Below are 19,092 nucleotides of genomic sequence, written 5' to 3' on the forward strand. Positions count from 1 at the left end.
ACTGAAGTATACAATATAAGGTAACAATATTTCTAACCACACTGAAGTATACAATATAAGGTAACAATACTTCTAACCACACTGAAGTATTCAATATAAGGTAACAATACTTCTAACCACACAGAAGTATACAATATAAGGTAACAATACCTCTAATCACACCGAAATATACAATATAAGGTAACAATACTTCTAGCCAGACAGAAGTATACAATATAAGGTAACAATACTTCTAGCCACACAGAAGTATACAATATAAGGTAACAATACTTCTAACCACACTGAAGTATAGAATATAAGGTAACAATACTTCTAGCCACACAGAAGTATACAATATAAGGTAACAATACTTCTAACCACACTGAAGTATACAAAATAAGGTAACAATACTTCTAACCCCACAGAAGTATACAATATAAGGTAACAATACTTCTAACCACTCTGAAGTATACAATATAAGGTAGCAATACCTCTAACCACACTGAAGTATACAATATAAGGTAACAATTCTTCTAGCCACACAGAAGTATGCAATATAAGGTAACATTACTTCTAACCACACTGAAGTATACAATATAAGGTAACAATACTTCTAACCACACTGAAGTATACAGTAGAGGTAACAATACTTCTAGACAGACAAGTATACAATATAAGGTAACAATACTTCTAACCACACTGAAGTATACAATATAAGGTAACAATACTTCTAGCCACACAGAAGTATACAATATAAGGTAACAATACTTCTAACCACACTGAAGTATATAATATAAGGTAACAATACTTCTAGCCACACAGAAGTATAAAATATAAGGTAACAATACTTCTAACCACACTGAAGTATACAATATAAAGTAACAATACTTTTAACCACACTGAAGTATACAATATAAGGTAACAATACTTCTAGCCACACAGAAGTATGCAATATATGGTAACAATACTTCTAACCACACAGAAGTATACAATATATGGTAACAATACTTCTAACCACACTGAAGTATACAATATAAGATAACAATACTTCTAGCCACGCAGAAGTATACATTATAAGATAATAATACTTCTAGCCACACAGAAGTATACAATATAATGTAACAATACTTCTAACCACACAGAAGTATATAATATAAGGTAACAATACTTCTAGCCTCACAGAAGTATACAATATAAGGTAATAATTATTCTAGCCACACAGAAGTATGCAATATAAGTTAACAATACTTCTAACCACACTGAAGTATATAATTTATGGTAACAATACTTCTAGCCACACAGAAGTATACAATATAAGGTAACAATACTTCTAAGCACACTGAAGTATACAATATAAGGTAACAATAATTCTAACCACACTGAAGTATACAATATAAAGTAACAATACTTCTAACCACACTGAAGTATACAATATAAGGTAACAATACTTCTATCCACACTGAAGTATACAATATAAGGTAACAATACCTCTAGTGCCGTCAGTAGACACAAAACGATGCTACAGTAGTCTAGCAGTTACTAGAGGTATGAAGTAACAAGTATATCTATTGAATTCAATGCACGATAACAATATATTGAATACTGAACCCAGCTGGTAGATCAGATCCACAGTTAAAATACTTCTAACACAGCTGCACAATATAATACAATTTAACAAGATGTTTAGCTCAGTTAGCGCATACTGAATAAATAATAAACAGTGGTAATATCACAGCAGGTAGATACAATGCAGAGTAACAATGCATTTAGCACAGATGTTATTTACAAAGCCAAGTAACCTGTTAGAGGCAATGTAAAGTAACAATAGTGTAAGTCCAAACAAGCTGAAATACATAGTTCAAAGTAACAATATTTCTAACACAGCAGACAGGTACAATCAAAAACGTATGTAGGTATATGTTTATTTATATGCACTGCAGAATGTGTGCAGCATCTTTAGGGCTACAAGAAATTTGAAACAGAAGAACGGGACACACATGTGAGATAATGTTCGCTAAACCCATAACTACCACGCCATTAATCCCGTTGGATGGTAGATGCTGGAAAACAGGTATAGGTAGCTATTCCCACTAAGCCTGTTAAGTTAGGTGAATCTGGTTGCTGGGATAAAAACAGTACAGGTTGAAGATTTCCATAAGCCTAAACCAAAAACATCCTGGTAAAACATGGATACATGGAAGCACCAGGCTTATAGTCTTACAGAATATACATATTTTGCAATAGATATTCCAGCATTATTGTGACCTTATATTTAATTTGATTATCTTAAATGTTCAGGTCCTGATGCTATAGAAAACATCTCCAACAATGACACTCCCTTAGGCTGGGTGCACACTATACAAAATTTCTCCCGATGCGATATATTAACGATTTTACAAACAATTTAAAAAAAAGTCCCGATCAGTATGCTGAATCATGTGTACACATTTTACGTGATTTAACTTCAGATCTATGCTCTTCACAGTCATTAACATTGGCTGAAAAGATTGTGACTCTGCACACTCCATATAGATCTATGGACATTGCCAGTCATGAATGCATACACACTGCAGAATTGGAACAACATCATTCCATTGTTGAACAAGATTTTTCATTTGGTTTAAAAATCAAATCAAATGATACAATGTGCTTTGGAACAATAATCATTCATGGTTGCAGCGTACACACTAAATAGTTGTTTATCATTTGATTGGCCCGATAATAGTCTGAAAATACTGTAATGTGTAGCCAGCCTAAGTTATGCTTCACATAAAGGATGAAGATGCAGTGTTTCATTTTCTCCAAAGAATATATTTCATTCTCTCATATATGCACTAATCAATCCTCCAACAGGTTTTTCTACCGAGTCCAGAAATAATATTCATGTTGGAGAACAACGGTTTCTTCTTTATGAATGTACACCACACTAATTAAAGTTTTCCTTGCAGTATACCCATACACACTGACATGAAATGCCTTTAGATTGTATGTTGTTGTACAACTTGCTCTTTGACTTTTTGTAGGATGACCTCATAAGGAGAGTGACACTGGTGTTAATTTTTTCTTCTGTATGTTTGACAGGAGTTCAATGGAATTCAAATTCTTTGACAACTTTTTTGTGGTTGCCAGAAAACTTTTTTGGTCACAACATACTTCAATTCCCCAAAACTCAGTCACAATGAACATACTTGGATGATGAAAACCAGTTATTGGATTTTGTTTTTATTTGAATGGGAAAGGGCCCCTCAAACTGAAAAGTGATTCTTTGACCATCTGACTCAAATTATTCCCATAGCAAAGCTTATTATCTTAGAGGTTCACATACTTTTTCCTCAAAAGACTGTGAATATTGCATCAAAGTAATCAATCAATACAAGAACAAGTACAGCTTCCTTGTGTACATTTAATTTATTAGATTCTCCTTATCTATTAAGACTAAAATGAAGATCCGATAATATATGGGTTTAGGAGAAGCACATCAGTTCCCAATGAGATCTGAGCTCATGAGCACTGGTTTATAAAACCGATGTTCCAAATCCTGAGATAATTCTAACCCAGCTGGAAAACTGAAAAACAAGTAAGAATACATATATACTACAGTTGGTAAATACAAAACTAAGTAACAATAATACAGGCCCAGCTGGCAGATGTCATGCAAAGTAATAATGCTGTACTTCTAGCATCACTGGTAGATACAAAACAGATATCAAATTAACAATATTTCTGCTGTAACTGACATGCATGATAAATAATAACAAAAATACAGTTGTTGTCAGTGCTCATCCTTAACACTGCAAATATGTTTGTATCTAGCAAAATGAAAACATAAGGGGCCTGATTCATTAAGGAAAGTAAACAAAAAAAATGAGTAACTTTGAACCTTGGCAAACCATATTACAATGCAAATGAGTTTATTATTTTGCACATAAGGAAAATACTGGCTGATTTTTTTCATGTAGGATGCAAATATTTGATAGCTTTATTTTCACACTGACATTAAAAGTTGATCTAGGACATGCTCTAACCCAATTATAAATTTGTCCTCACATTTTAAATTTCCCACCCCCTCTAAATACAACATGGTTTTGCCAAGTTCAAAGTTACTCATTTCTTTGCTTTACTTTCCTTAATGAATCAGCCCTGAGGTATTAGTTCATATTTTGATCAAAACATTTAAGCCTGCATCCCAGCATCAAGGGCACTTCATTGTATGTAGGCCCTTACACTAACCTGTATGCTTTAAACATCATTAAAATGCAAACAATAAAGTGCCATTGACACTGGGGTGCAGGCTTAAATGTTATGATCAAAATATGAACTAATACCTCATGTTTTCATTTTGCTAGATACACACAGATATGCAGTGTTAAGGATAAGTGCTGACAACAACTGTCTTTTTGTTTTGTATACATACATGGGCATTTATATTGTCATGCAGCTGGTACATTATATAATATGGAATATACTGAGTGCGTATTTCTCCTCTGATAATAAAACGTAAGTAGCAAAATTACTAGCCCAAATGGTAAATTTAATAGAAATTAACAACAATAGAGACATGGCTGAGCTTAAAAAGTATTTAATCCAATTGCAACATAGTAAGTCACATTAATATATTTAATAATTCAGATTATAACTTATTGATAGTTTATCCTCCATAATTAAAGTGTTTTTCATTTAGAAAACAATGTAGGGATAGATATACTGTAGCCATATACGTTTCAATGATATGGCTACCATGGACCAACATAGTGGCAAATACAACCTGTGCTTAATGTTAGAGTTGTCTGACATGAAAAACATATTTGCTATTTTTACTTAGATGATAAATATCTGCATTCAGAAGTGTTATTTTATAAAATAGCTTTTAACATCCTGTAGAATATTCCTCACAGTCTCCCTATTATGTTTTACTTATCTTCTCCTCCACACTATTCTTTCTCACTTTGTCTTTTACTATTACTTTTTATCTTTAAATATAACACCATAAAATCCAATGGTAATAAGCTATTTTATAATGGTAATTGTACTAATAAAATGTTCTAAAGCATAATAAATGGACCTGTTAAATAAGACGGGTGATAGATATAAATGCATGCATGTATGATTATGAAATATGTATTGGTATGGTATGTTGTCAAGCCAAATTGGAGAAAAAAAAATATATATTTACTTCACCTGCATTTTACTCACAGATATGATATGGACTAATATATCATCTTCTCACACATACTGCTACATACAGAAGTGTAATTTATGACTACTTCTTATGTCTGATGTCTTATGTGACCCTAGTGACACATTACTAACTGCAGAGAAGTCAATCTAATAAAGCACTACTGAAGTTATATTCAAAAAAGACAAAGTAAGCAGCTTCCGGAAATTAAATCATAGATGCACATATCTAGCTATTTAAATATAAAACACAAATACAACTAGTAAAAGTAAAACAGTTATTTCTAACTTAGCTCTCACAGAAAATAAACAAACAGTGCATAAATTCCCCCGAAAAAGTTTGATATAGTGAAGAAAAAGTGATTACCTCTTGTCTATAATTCTATAAGGATGAGCGCACTCGGATTCCTGGAATCCGAGCCCCCCCCGAACATTGCGGATCCGAGTCAGATCCGAGCACTGTCCGGGTATTCCCGCCGATTCCGAAACTTAAAACGAGGCTCTGAGTCATAATCCCGCTGTCGGATCTCGCGATACTCGGAACCTTTAAATTCCCCGCTTGCCGCCGCCATCTTCACTCGGGCATTGATAAGGGAAGAGGGAGGGTGTGTTAGGTGGTCCTCTGTCCTGCTATTTCTCGTGCTGTGCTGTGCTGTGCTATGCTGTGCTCTGTCCTGCTGAGTCCAGTGGTGCTTTTGGCAGTGCTCTGTCCTGCTGAGTCCAGTGGTGCATCAGTCCAGTGCTCTGTCCTTGCTGAGTCCAGTGGTGCATTTTGTCCTGTGCTTTGTTCTGCAAAGTGCATATTTCTTTCAAAAGTATTAAAAATTCTTCCATAAAAAGAAAAAAAAAAAAAATTTCTACAAAAATCCTTTTAAATTAATATTAAAAAAAAAATAATCAAAAAAGTCCTTGCTGAGTCCAGTGGTGCATCAGTCCAGTGATGTGTCCTTGCTGAGTCCAGTGGTGCATCAGTCCAGTGCTGTGTCCTTGCTGAGTCCAGTGGTGCATCAGTCCAGTGCTGTGTCCTTGCTGAGTCCAGTGGTGCATCAGTCCAGTGCTGTGTCCTTGCTGAGTCCAGTGGTGCATCAGTCCAGTGCTCTGTCCTTGCTGAGTCCAGTGGTGCATCAGTCCAGTGCTCTGTCCTTGCTGAGTCCAGTGGTGCATCAGTCCAGTGCTGTGTCCTTGCTGAGTCCAGTGGTGCACCAGTCCAGTGCTCTGTCCTTGCTGAGTCCAGTGGTGCATCAGTCCAGTGCTCTGTCCTTGCTGAGTCCAGCGGTGCATTTTGTTCTGTTCTTTGTTCTGCAAAGTGCATATTTCTTTCAAAAGTATTAAAAATACTTCCATAAAAAGAAAAAAAAAGAAAAATTCTACCAAAATCCTTTTAAATTAATATAAAAAAAAAAATCAAAAAAGTCCTTGCTGAGTCCAGTGGTGCATCAGTCCAGTGCTCTGTCCTTGCTGAGTCCAGTGGTGCATCAGTCCAGTGCTCTGTCCTTGCTGAGTCCAGTGGTGCATCAGTCCAGTGCTCTGTCCTTACTGAGTCCAGCGGTGCTTTTGTCCTGTGCTTTGTTTTGCTAAGTGCATCTTTATTTTAAAAGTATTAAAAAATCTTCCAAAAAAATTATAATTCGACAAAAATCCTTTTAAAAAAATATAAAAAAAATTCTGAAAAGTCTAAAAAAATTTATTGCAGTCCATTAACATTAATACTGCAATCTATTAAAAATTGTTCACTGTTCTCGCAGTATTTAAAAAATAGTACTGTAATACAACGTGTGCTGCATATAATGGAGTACCAAAATTTGGGGGATAAAGTAGGGAAAGACCAAGACCCACTTCTTCCTAATGCTGAAGCTGCTGCCACTAGTCATGACATAGACGATGAAATGCCATCAACGTCGGCTGCCAAGGCCGATGCCCAATCTCCTAGTAGAGGGCATGTAAAATCCAAAAAGCAAAAATTTACTACAATTAGTAAAAAAAGAAAATTGAAAACATCTGAGGAGAAACGTAAACTTGTCAATATGCCCTTTACGACATGGAGTGGCAAGGAACGGCTTAGGCCCTGGCCCGTGTTCAGCACTAGTGATTCAGCTTCACCCAAGGATCTAAGCCCTCCTCCCCCCCCCTCCAAAAAAATTAAAAGAGTTATGCTGTCAGCAACAACACAGCAAACAACTCTGCCTTCTAAACAGATGACATCACAAATCCCCAAGGCGAGTCCAAGGGTGTTGGTGGTTGCGAAGCCTGACCTTCCCATCACTGTACGGGAAGAGGTGACTTCATCCACCATTTGCAGCACACCCTCTGCATATGCTGGAAAGATGACACACAGTGTCACTCCAGATTTGGATAATCAAGGTGTCAAGGAGGCTATTGATGTAGCTGGCGTTGTGGAGGAACTTGATGAGGAGGATGCTGATGCTGATGTGGTTATTTTAAATGAGGCACCAGGGGGGAAAAAAGTGGATGTCCATGGGATGAAAAAGCCCATCGTCATGCCTGGTCAGAAGACCAAGAAATGCACCTCTTCTGTCTGGAGTTATTTTTACCCCAATCCGGATAACAAATGTCTGGCCATATGTAGCTTATGTAAAGCTCAAATAAGCAGGGGTAAGGATCTTGGCCACCTAGGGACATCCTCCCTTATACGTCACCTTCATAGTTCAGTGGTTAGTTCAGGAACTGGGGCTAGGACCGTCATCAGTCCAGGGACACCTAAATCCCTTGGTCCTGTTGGATACACACCACCAACACCCTCCTCGTCAACTTCCTCCACGATCTCCATCAGATTTAGTCCTGCAGGCCATGTCACCAGCCAGACTGAGTCCTCTTCAATACGGGATTCATCCGAGGAATCCTGCAGCGGTACGCCTACTACTGCCGCTGCTGCTGTTGCTGCTGGTAGTCGGTCATCTTCCCAGAGGGGAAGTCGTAAGACCGCTACGTCTTTCACCAAACAATTGACCGTCCAACAGTCGTTTGCCATGAGCACAAAGTAAAACAAAATTAAAACAAATTAAACAAATTAAACCAACAGTATAATATAACTTATAAACACTACACTTGAAAGCTTGAGCCTTCAAATTAAAAAGTCACTCTTCATTGCATGAAGATTTGCAACAGGGACAGTTTTTTTGTTCCCAAAGTCAACAAATAACACTTCGACCCTGTCTGTCTTTAACATACTTGATGGGATCTCAATGATGAATGGTCTGTACCATGGTTGGAGGAGGTATTGTGGCCCCGGTACCAAATTGGGTACCGGGGCCACTCCACTACGCAGTCCAGATAGAGGCGTATCAGATATTGAAAAACGTTGACTGTTGCTGCCAAATCCAAAATTAATCAAAATGACCTGTCATCGTCTAAAACAAGAGGTATTGACACGCTCGAACTACACCCTGTATATGCTGCAGAGGATGTAGGAGCAGGCAGCTGTGCAGTGGAATTGAGACCATTTGAAGGTGGAGGTATTGTGGCCCCGATACCAAATTGGGTACAGGGCCCACTCCACTATGCAGTCCAGAAAGCTACCTCGGTGCAACGTTTTGGACTAAAAACAATATTGTGAGGTGTGAGGTGTTCAGAATAGACTGGAAATTAGTGGAAATGATTGTTATTCAATGTTATTGAGGTTAATAATAGCGTAGGAGTGAAAAACAAAAAAAACTAGATTTTAGCACTTTTTATGCTTTTTTAAAAATAAATCAGAACCCAAAACCCTAAATCAGAACCAAAACCTTTCATCAGGTGTTTTGGCAAAACAAATCAGAACCCAAAACCTCAAGCTAATCAGAACCCAAAACCCAAAACCCAAAACACTAAAAGTGCCCAGTGAACACCCTTATAATTCTATAGGAACACTCAATAAAATATCACTCAGAACCTAAAATGTAATACTACAGATGACAATAGTATGCATTCTGTATGCTAACATTTTTATGAGAAATATGCAATGCTCTGTCATACTTTGGGAACTTTTACATATATCATATGTAAATGAAAGTCATAACTTATCAATCCAGCTTTGTTATATCTTTACAATACTAAATTGTATTATCTTTTTATTCTGCTACATGTTACATGTTTGCAAGAGTTTTTTTGGGACACCACCATTGTAGCAAGTAGGGCTTAGTTGTGCACGATTCCTGATACAACATTTTCAGATGTGGTAAACCACATCATATAAATTCCTTGGCAGAATATATATACAACAGCTTATGGCATCTTTGAGAACAGCAACAAAATGTAGCTTTCTTGTAAATGCTCAGACTAAACCACTAAACACTCTGGAGGAAGCCTATTCCTGTAATGTGTGCATCATGAAAAAATAACACTGTGGTACAAAGACATAGTCAGAACGGCAGAATATTTTTATATTCCTGCTTTTTACATCAAAGGAAGAAAAGGTTTTAAAAACATTCTTTATAGCCATTCCTTTCTCTACCTGATACGTTCAGTACATTTATGGAGTTGTCCTACCATGCCAAACAATACTTATAACAAAAGTCTGGTAGAAAATGTCTTTAATCCATTGATAAACACTTTTAAAATATGTTTTGCTACTATTCATAGGTTTTACATACTGCACAGTCTCTCACAAAATTGTGTGATTAAGTACCTTAAAAAACTTTTCGCCATTTCTAATCCTTTGGTGACAGTACCCTTTTCCATAAACAAATTGAAGAACAACCCAGTGTCTAATTTATATTACATTTTGAGATACGGAAGTAAAAGGATTAAAAATGGGATTAAAACACTTACTTCACAGAATGTTTTTTTTTTTTAAAGAATTGTTTTCAGGTTACTATGGGCACTGCTCAGCGATCCTCAGCCTGTGGCTGCATACTAATGTCTGAAGCCAGCTTGATATGAGTGAGGAGATAAGCAACATCTGTGCACATACTGACGACACTGACATGTAGGGTTACAGCTGGACTACGACAAAGGACAGTTATACTACTACATATAAACACATTTTCATACCTCAAATACCTTTGGATGGAGGTTGCTTAATATATAACAAAAGTATCAGTATGTAAATGAGTTCACTTTATTAATTCTTTGCAAACGTGTATTGTTTGTGTAACACAGTTGTGCAGGAGAACTTTTATACCATGGGGAGCTACCAAACTGTCAGTACCTATTACTGGATTTCTACGTAGTCCACTAGTTGGAACAGGGGGACTGAGAACTTAAAGGAAGAAAAAAAACTAAAATATTAGTGGCTTTATATATAAGAGCTACTAATAGCATTTGCAGATCTAGATGCAAACATTTCTTGCACTTATTAGAACTAAATTTATTTGGGAAAATTATCTGATTATTGAGATGATTATTATGCTGTACAATCTATTAATGGAAGTGCACTGAGCCTCACAGAACCTAAAATAAGTGAAGAAAACATTTTATTTTTAACTTTAGAGTCATTGTCAGTCTACATACAATCATTATATTAAATACTTTAAGTTCTATAAAGGTAGGGGGACTTTTACACGTATGTTTGTGAATGCCACAAAATACCTTTTCATATTGTACTAACTAGTATATACATTTTAGTGACCCTTTGGTGCTGCCTCCAACCAAATATATTTGTTAAAGCTCAGCATTATAATCATTATGTCATCTCATATCCATGATAAAAATCCAAGCAACGATAGCCCCACAAAACTACCCAAAATTAGGATAAATTGAATGAAGCAAAATATTGTATAAACAAAGAAACAATGATGGTTCAGAGGTTCCTTTATGCCATTGGGATGGTTATACCTTGCGTTAAACGTGCCCATACTGTGATGAGGGTGGGATCATGTGTTCTAGGTGCCCCCCTTATCGAACTGTGTCACACACCTTCCCCCAGCACCTCCCTGAACCCCCCCCCCAGCTCCTTACCTACAGTTGAGCAGGGTTTGGCAACATCTTCTATTCTTAAGAGTGTGGAGCTGGGCTGTGAATTCATAGTCCAACACCACAATCCTGGCCCTTTACCAAATAGTGGAGCAGCAGCAGCTGCCAGCGTCACAGTTAAGAAGATGCCGCTTGTTGCCACTTTATGTTAGTGGCCAGAGCTCAGTGTGGGGATGCGCAATGGCAATAAAGACAACGAATGAGTGACATTATGCTCTCTGATGCCTAGGGTTAGTGCTGGACCTGACTGGGATCCATTAACCAATCTGGTTCAAATAAGGCATTCTACCACATGAGACCATAACCAGTACTGGCAAATAGCCACTTTTAAAGGAAAGAAAAAAGTGAATCAAGTGACAAGAGTATGATTAATGTCATTACAAAGCAGCCATGTGTAAACTAATGAGTAGGGATGAGTGCCCACCAAACAAGTCATGATTAAGTGGACCCTATGAGACCCTATGAGAGCTCAGACTGTGATTTTTCATAGTTTCCCCCATATATGCAGGGGCAAACACAGAATTTATATTGGGGTGGGGGGGTTCCAAATGCTTGCATGGGGATGCCTATTTAAGTATCGCAGCAGTACTTATACCACCACAATACCTGTTCTCTTACCACCATCTCAGAATATCAGTAACAGATTAATATGACTTGAGCATGAAAAAGATGCTTTATTCTTTACCTACAGTATTTTTTGCAATGAATGAATATTTTTAAATACTTTTCAATAAATGTCTGCACCTGTGCATTTCCAGAAAATCAGGGTGTGTGATTTAGGCATAGGGGGTTCTGAGCAACTGGAAGTTCCCCTAAGTGTGTGAATGGGGGGAAAATGTGTTGAGAGGACAAAACAATGTAAACACAAGGGGATAGAAACAAAGGGGCAGACACAATAAGAGGGGCAAGATGCAAACAATAGGGGGGCAGAGGCATACACGAGGAGACAGAGGGTGTGAGCTACACATACAAAACAAAACAAGCTCTTCTCCTCTAAAAGAGGTAAAGAGCCCCTCATAAGTCATCAGCTTCCTATTTACAATGTCTAATTCCAGAGCTTCAGAGAATATTTGGAACTTTCCAGTTCAGCCCCATTATTTCTGGAATACAGTATGTAGCATGTTACATAGGTGAACTGACAGGCCACAAAAGCAGTCAAATGCAAGGGACAGACTGATGTCTGTCTGGTTACTTAAGTCATCATATTCAGTCAAGTGGAAGAGTACCTCTGATGAAATCACCAACTGGTGATGAAACGCGTCAGGTCACGTGACCAGCTGAATTGACTCACTCGTGGAGTGGCTATCGAGCGGTGTGCAGTTAGTAACGAGAGATCGGAGCATCTCCAATTTGCTACTTTCTTGGATGTGTTACATAACAAGTATCTACGGATCGGGACCAACATTCCTCTTTTAAAGAGGTCTGCTATTGAGACATCTGAGCTTCTATTTGTCCGGTGGTAAAGTAATTGCATAACCTAACAGGATCAATCTCGTGGATTCATCTCAACACGGTATCGTACTGCATGTTTGCTAATTACCGGATAAAGTTATCACGCTATTTTTACTCATAGAGATTGATTTGTTTATTTCCAGGAATCCCATGATTGGGTTTGATTGAGTGGAGATTATATTGATTCTACTAGTTTATTTAACATCGGACAAACTGTAATAACATTTCCATGTATTAAATATTAACAAGTATCAATCGTGGGGAGCAACTTCAGTCAGTTTGTTTGACTGACTACCATCATTGGCTCGTATAGACATTTTGTTGATTCGCATATGAAGAATTACCTTTGATCTAACAGGCACCCCTGCTTCATAGACCTCATGAGGTTGCGTTCGATCATTACTAGCTCTAGTTTGAGCATCTGAGACATTTTTGATACAGAGTCTCCCTAGGAGTGATATATTGGCCAATATACTTTTCATCCACTCCGTGTTGGACTATCACCGAACGCTGACTCATTAGAGTTAATTGTCATATCTTTGATATTGTTACCAGCTGGTCATTCTAGGGTTAATGTGTTATCTGTTTTGTGCACATGCCTAATAAATGTTATTTTAATCATTAATCCATGTTTCATGATATTGTGAGGGATTGCCGAATCACACTCAGCGCTGATTTATTTCTTTTTGAAGTGGAAGATGAAAGTTATATATGAAAAACTGTAATTGTTGATGCTTTATTGAAGTAAAGAAATGTATAAACTTTGAGATATATAAAGTATTATAAGGCTACTATATGTCCAAGTTACTTATTACCAAATAGTAATAGTAACACACACACACGATCACAATAATAACCTACCTCTAATGGTAGGAGGAGAAGGGTTCAAGTGTACATCACACAAGGAGAAGTGGTCTGTGGTCCGCACTCTGCTAAGTGGGTGTGCGCTGCATTCTTAAAAGTCTGGAGAAAAAGGGTTCCGCCACATCCTGTTAGAAGGCGGGCCGAGAAAACTATTACTGCAGTGCACGGCCCTGTCTTCTGATCATAGGGGGGGTTTCAGGGCAACTGAGAAGTGCGTGCCTGATATGTATAACCCAATGGCAATGAACTTTATACAGACTGCTAACTCTATGATTAGAATAGAGTAGAGCCTTGAAATTGCCAAACCAATTACTGTCATCCTTGTGGCAAACATTATAAACATCTTATACTTAGATGTGGAATATAGAGGATGGATAGGTTTACTGCAAATGTTCATGTTACTAACTGTGAGTGTAAGTATGATGTATTTACTAATAATTAGTTATCATGCATGCAGTCATTTTGTTAAACATTGGTCACACAAAACATTTTTTTTTTCCCTTTGAAAATGATTATCCATACAGATGGGGTGGGAGAGAGAGTAGAAGTAACCTGTATTCTCTTTTATTCTGGTAACTAAAAAAAAGGTTATAAAACAAATCACAGTCCTTTTAAGAAAAAAAGTGTCTGTAGCAGTAACAAATAATTGATCATTATTTTATTTATACTTAAAAGTATTGCTTTATTGAAATGAGTTATAACCCAATGTTTACTTTGCACACAAACCCATGAGAAAGCTCGGATATGAGGTTATTTTTTCCCAAATGGTTACTGAATGGAAATGTGTAAATGTGTTTAGGCATTTTTATCCTCTTGTGAGCTGAAATGAAATGTATGGGATTCCATAGAGCCTGGTATGTGACTGCTACAAGGTTCATCTGCGCTTTGGGGCCAAAATCATGTGCCGCTCCCTAATTAGCACCTTGTACCATTATATCCTGCTTTATAATACCATAGGCCAGGGATGTCGGCCCAGCACACCTGTAAATGTGGCCCAGAAGGAGTTTTAGTTGTGGCAAGGGGGCAGCACTGTTAATGGAAAAAAAAAATCCTGCAAAAAAAAGAAAAGAAAATACTTACCTTGCGGTCATGCAGTCACGTCAGCTGGTACTCCGGCTCCCTCTCTTGTCTCCTCCTCCGTGCGGTGCTCGCAGTGAATGTCAGGCGTGATGTCATCACGCCCAACATCCATTGCGGAGCGCAGCACAGAGGAGTCACCCGCGCGAGAAGAACAATCAGCAGCACAGAATTGGAGAAAAGAAGAGAAGAGGACAGGAGAACAAGGTAAGTTAAGGGGGATTTTTGTTATTATTTCAAGGGACGCTGACCAGTGAATAAAAGTCACCTGGTCCTGGAGCATCATGGACCTTATCTCCCTGCTACATACTTCTACTTGTAATACTAATGGGGCATTATATATTATTCTCTTTGGCCCATTATAAGTTGTTAACCCTTAACTAACATAGTGGTGTAATTAGCAAAACTGGTCACAATTTGGGGTCACAGTGATGTATATGTCAGGTACCGCAGGCCTGGTCAGGGCACCCTGATATACAATGCCTGGCTTAAATGCACTTTATTGATATTGCATCGAAACAATACAAAAAGTGATTATAGTATAATAACTAGAGAGGATTTTTTGAACAGGGCGATTGAAAGGTAAGTATAGGGGGATTTGAAAAAAAAGTGATATATATATATATATATATATATATATATATATATCACTTTTTTTCTCATATATATATATGTTAACTATGTTTTCTATGGTTTTTTGGATGATCAGCTATCGTTATTGTTAGTGTATCTTATGTGCGGCCCAAACCAAACCGTCGTCTTCCAATGTGGCCCAGGGAAGCTAAAAGGTTGGACACCCCTGCCATAGGCTATATATCAATGGCATACGCTACGTTATACAGTTTGGTTTATGACACTAATGGTTAGGATGTTCTACGATCCACCCAAACTGAGAAGGGTCAAAACAAAAAAGTTTGTCCCTAAAACCCACCCTTTGCTTTCTTTTTTAGTTCCAAAATGCAGTAAAACATCCATAGGGGCATACAGTATTGCCACTAATTGTATTAATCTGGATCTATCTATCTATCTATCTATGAATACAGGTGGGACTTCTGCCCTTATATAATTTATCAAGCTTGTCCCATAAGATGCATTAGGTATGAATGTAATGTTAACTTATAATCCATTCGAGAAGCAGCATAACGGCAGAGTGCCTAGTGCTAGTCTTAAATAGTCCTACAGTGCTTTATGTTACATACTTATATTATACTTTATGGCATGCACTCTCAGGCTCCATTGTAACATGATACTAAAATTTACTGACATTTATTTTTGTCAAGCTCTTAAATCTTGAAATATTATTTATCTACTCTGCAGTACTTTGCAAAAAAAATGTCATTGAGTGTTTTGGAACTTTTAGAAAGGATTACATGCAGGACATATTAAATGAGTCCATGACTAACAGGCTGTGACAGCCAAAGGGTTCAATCCTTTCAACACAAGAGTCCCCCCACGGGTGCAGCTATTTATTTCACTGTTTCTTTATCACCTTGGAATTTTTATGTTTTTTTTTTTTTTTTTTTTAGAATCCACATTTTGTTGTGTAAAAACCCTTTTGTGACCTTATGCCAGTTTTCAAATTTAATTAAAGTAATAAATAATCTTTATTCTGTCCTAAAAGGTTTACTGTTTCTTACTCTTTTATTATTATTGCCTGGAAATATTTGAAATTCCAAAGCTTGATTTCAGCCAACAGCCAGGTATTCAGTTAAATATGATTAAATGGAACAGCACTGCCTGCTATTAGATATCAGGCTACATTTTAACCTCCTATGTAAAACTAAAATACGCTTGTTTGCATAACACTTGACATGTGGAAACTTTTCCACCTAATGAAGATGGTGCTGTCATATTTTTGTTAATGGGTTTGTAAAACGAAACCGATTAATTAAACATATCATGTCCGCAATGGGGTAGATTTAATTCCCTGCGTTGTTCTTTAGAACAATGCGACCCGCGTACTACTACCGCTACTACTGTAATAGCTGAGCATTATTACCGTTACTACGGTCATTTCTCTGTTGATATTTGCTTGCAGCAAAAATTTGTTTTGTGCAGGCTGGGTTCTTAAGAACAATGCAGGGAATTGAATCTATTCCAATATGTTCAATGACTGTGCATTGGCATGGTATGAAAAGACATAATATAACTGATGGATTATGGTAATAAAATATGCACAAGTAGATAGATAAAGATAGCTAAATAGATAGATAAATGGAGCTCACAGACTCATGACAATCAATCCCATAGTTTCATGGGAAGAGCTGGTGTTTTGTTTACCACCTACAGAGCCCAGACCCTCTTTATTGATAAGATCCCATGCACCTCTTATTGTTTGCACAAACACCATATTACAGTAATTGAGGATGTCTACATTCAAGTTGTAGTTGTCTGTAATTTTGCACATACTTAGGTATATTTACTAATAGAAGGAAAAGTAACAGTTAAATGTGATCTGACATTTTCTAAATGATCTCTGTGGTCTACATTACTTGTTTACATTGTCTTAAACAAAGCGGCATTATTTTAGTAAGACTTTTCCGGACATTTATCAGAGATACATTTGTGCCAGCATTACCTTTTTTCTGGCCTGCTGATCTTTGGATGAATGAGCTTTTACGTGCTTTCGTAATGAGCTTGGATCTGTGTACCGCTTACTGCATCCTGGAATTTGACATGCGTAAGGTTTCTAGACAAGAAAAAAAACATTGGGGAATATAATCACATTACTTTACTTGTAACTGCCTTTTCACATTTGTTATCAATGAACATTCCCAGAGGTACTTACAGGATAGGAATCGTTTGCTCAAGGAGGGATTAGTAAAATCAGATACAGCAGATTAGTCCTGCTGTCTAACAGCAGTGACTATCCAGAAAGCATTGGTTAGGGTTAGAGAGGAATCCTGCTATAGAGACAGAACAAAGTAGGGAAAAGATTAGGATGTGACGTAGCAAAGGAAGCAATCAGTAGAGTAATACTTTAAACAATTGTTAAACAGATCTAATTTTTTTTAAATATAAAGCAAAATATTAACAATCATCTAGTTTCATATCTAAAAGCACTTTTCACTCAAATGTCATAAAGAGGCTGCAGTAAATATGGAAATGTAAATACTGCTACAGTGTTGAAAAAGAGATACTGACAGCCATTGCTGGGGCTTCCTAACAATATTGTATACTGAAAATGCATGTGCCAAAGGGATTATATATCTCATCCATAGTTGTCAACTGTCTTTAATTTCCTCCAACAGTCCCACAAATATGTCCTTGGAAATGTCCCTAGTTTTCAATATTGACTAACTGCACAATACAATTCTACTTTTATGTCTCTTAGATTGAATTATTTTGTTTTCCATAAGATAGTATTGCATGTGTTGAGCGTAGATGATCTGGCTCAGTAGCAAGTGCCCCAGTAAACTAATTTAAAAGGCTAGCAACTATGCACATCAATATCATGACAAGAGTAACAGAAAGATATGTCCCTGCTTTATAATTAATCAGTGTACATCAACTATGTTCCTTCATGTTCTTAAGTTGTGTGGTTAAATTTAATTAAAATGGTTTGGCTCCTGAAATGAAAATGTGATACGTCTAAGGAAGATATCCTGGACAGCATGTACCATGTTACCTATTACACACATCGACAAGATGGTACAGTATATAACATACTTTACAAACAAGACACTAATGCTTGTATCTGAACTAGGAACTTTGTTTTAGTTACAAACTGTTCTTAAATAGCTAATACTGTTTCATGGAAGTAGAAAGGACTATGAATGGAGAGTGTTATGGTTGGGAAAAGCTTAATGTGTACCTAAAACAGATCAAATGTGGTCTGCATCAATGTTCTTTTTTCAACTATTTTTACTTGTGTTTAATAAAGAGTAGTGGCCTACACACAAATAAACAAATTACACTAAAATATTTTCTAGACTTCTGAGCAGGGCCGGATTAAGGGAATGGAGGCCCCTGGGCTAAGGGGGCCTCCATTCCCCAGTGAGGCCCCCCCCCCCCCCCGGCACCCACCACCCTCTCCGGCGTGCTGTACGCTCTTTACTGAGGAGATCTTGTGAGAGTGAGACTCACGAGATCTCCTCAGTAACGAGACTACAGCGCGCCGGGGAAGTACTGCAGTGAAAGTGCTCAGCAGCACTGATCGCCCCCGCCCCCGACCGATCAATACTGCTGCTGAGCACTTTCAAGGGCCCCCTGGATGCCATAGGCCCCTGGGCTGTATGCCGGGTTAGCCCTATGGTTAATCCGGCCCTGCTTCTGAGTAAGTGTGTATTTAAACTATGTTAATTGTGCTACTTCTAGGACATTAATGAAGTTGAAAACTTCTGGGGCACAAGGCATCTTAATATGCACATTTATGCCCATTTTCATGGACCCCCTTCATCTATGTAATGGAACTGATTGACAGTTTATGCAACAAGGAATTTTGAAAAATAAATAAATAAATGCTGAAAATATTATTTATACATTTTGCAGCAGTTATATGTCGGAATAAAAAATGTTGTGTGATCATAATTAATATGGCAGCTGGTCTTGTCTATGGAAATGCCATGGCCTCTACTATATGTTGCATAATACAGGTAAAGGAAGCGCAGTTATTTGTAAGAATTGTTCATGAAT

The 19,092-nt window shown here is 37.3% G+C and overlaps 1 protein-coding gene across 2 annotated transcripts in view; it reads right to left on the reverse strand.

Moving 5' to 3' along the window:
- GLIS3 (GLIS family zinc finger 3) overlaps positions 1-19,092 on the reverse strand; it is a 358,155-nt gene that overhangs the window by 91,831 nt on the left and 247,232 nt on the right. For both annotated transcript variants that reach the window (XM_075191338.1, XM_075191347.1), the window contains exon 5: positions 17,036-17,146. In XM_075191338.1, coding sequence (XP_075047439.1) covers positions 17,036-17,146 — 111 coding nt within the window. The remainder of the gene's footprint in view (positions 1-17,035; positions 17,147-19,092) is intronic.

The sequence above is a fragment of the Mixophyes fleayi genome, chromosome 1, assembly GCF_038048845.1.
Source record: "Mixophyes fleayi isolate aMixFle1 chromosome 1, aMixFle1.hap1, whole genome shotgun sequence".
NCBI classification, from domain to species: Eukaryota; Metazoa; Chordata; class Amphibia; order Anura; family Limnodynastidae; genus Mixophyes; species Mixophyes fleayi.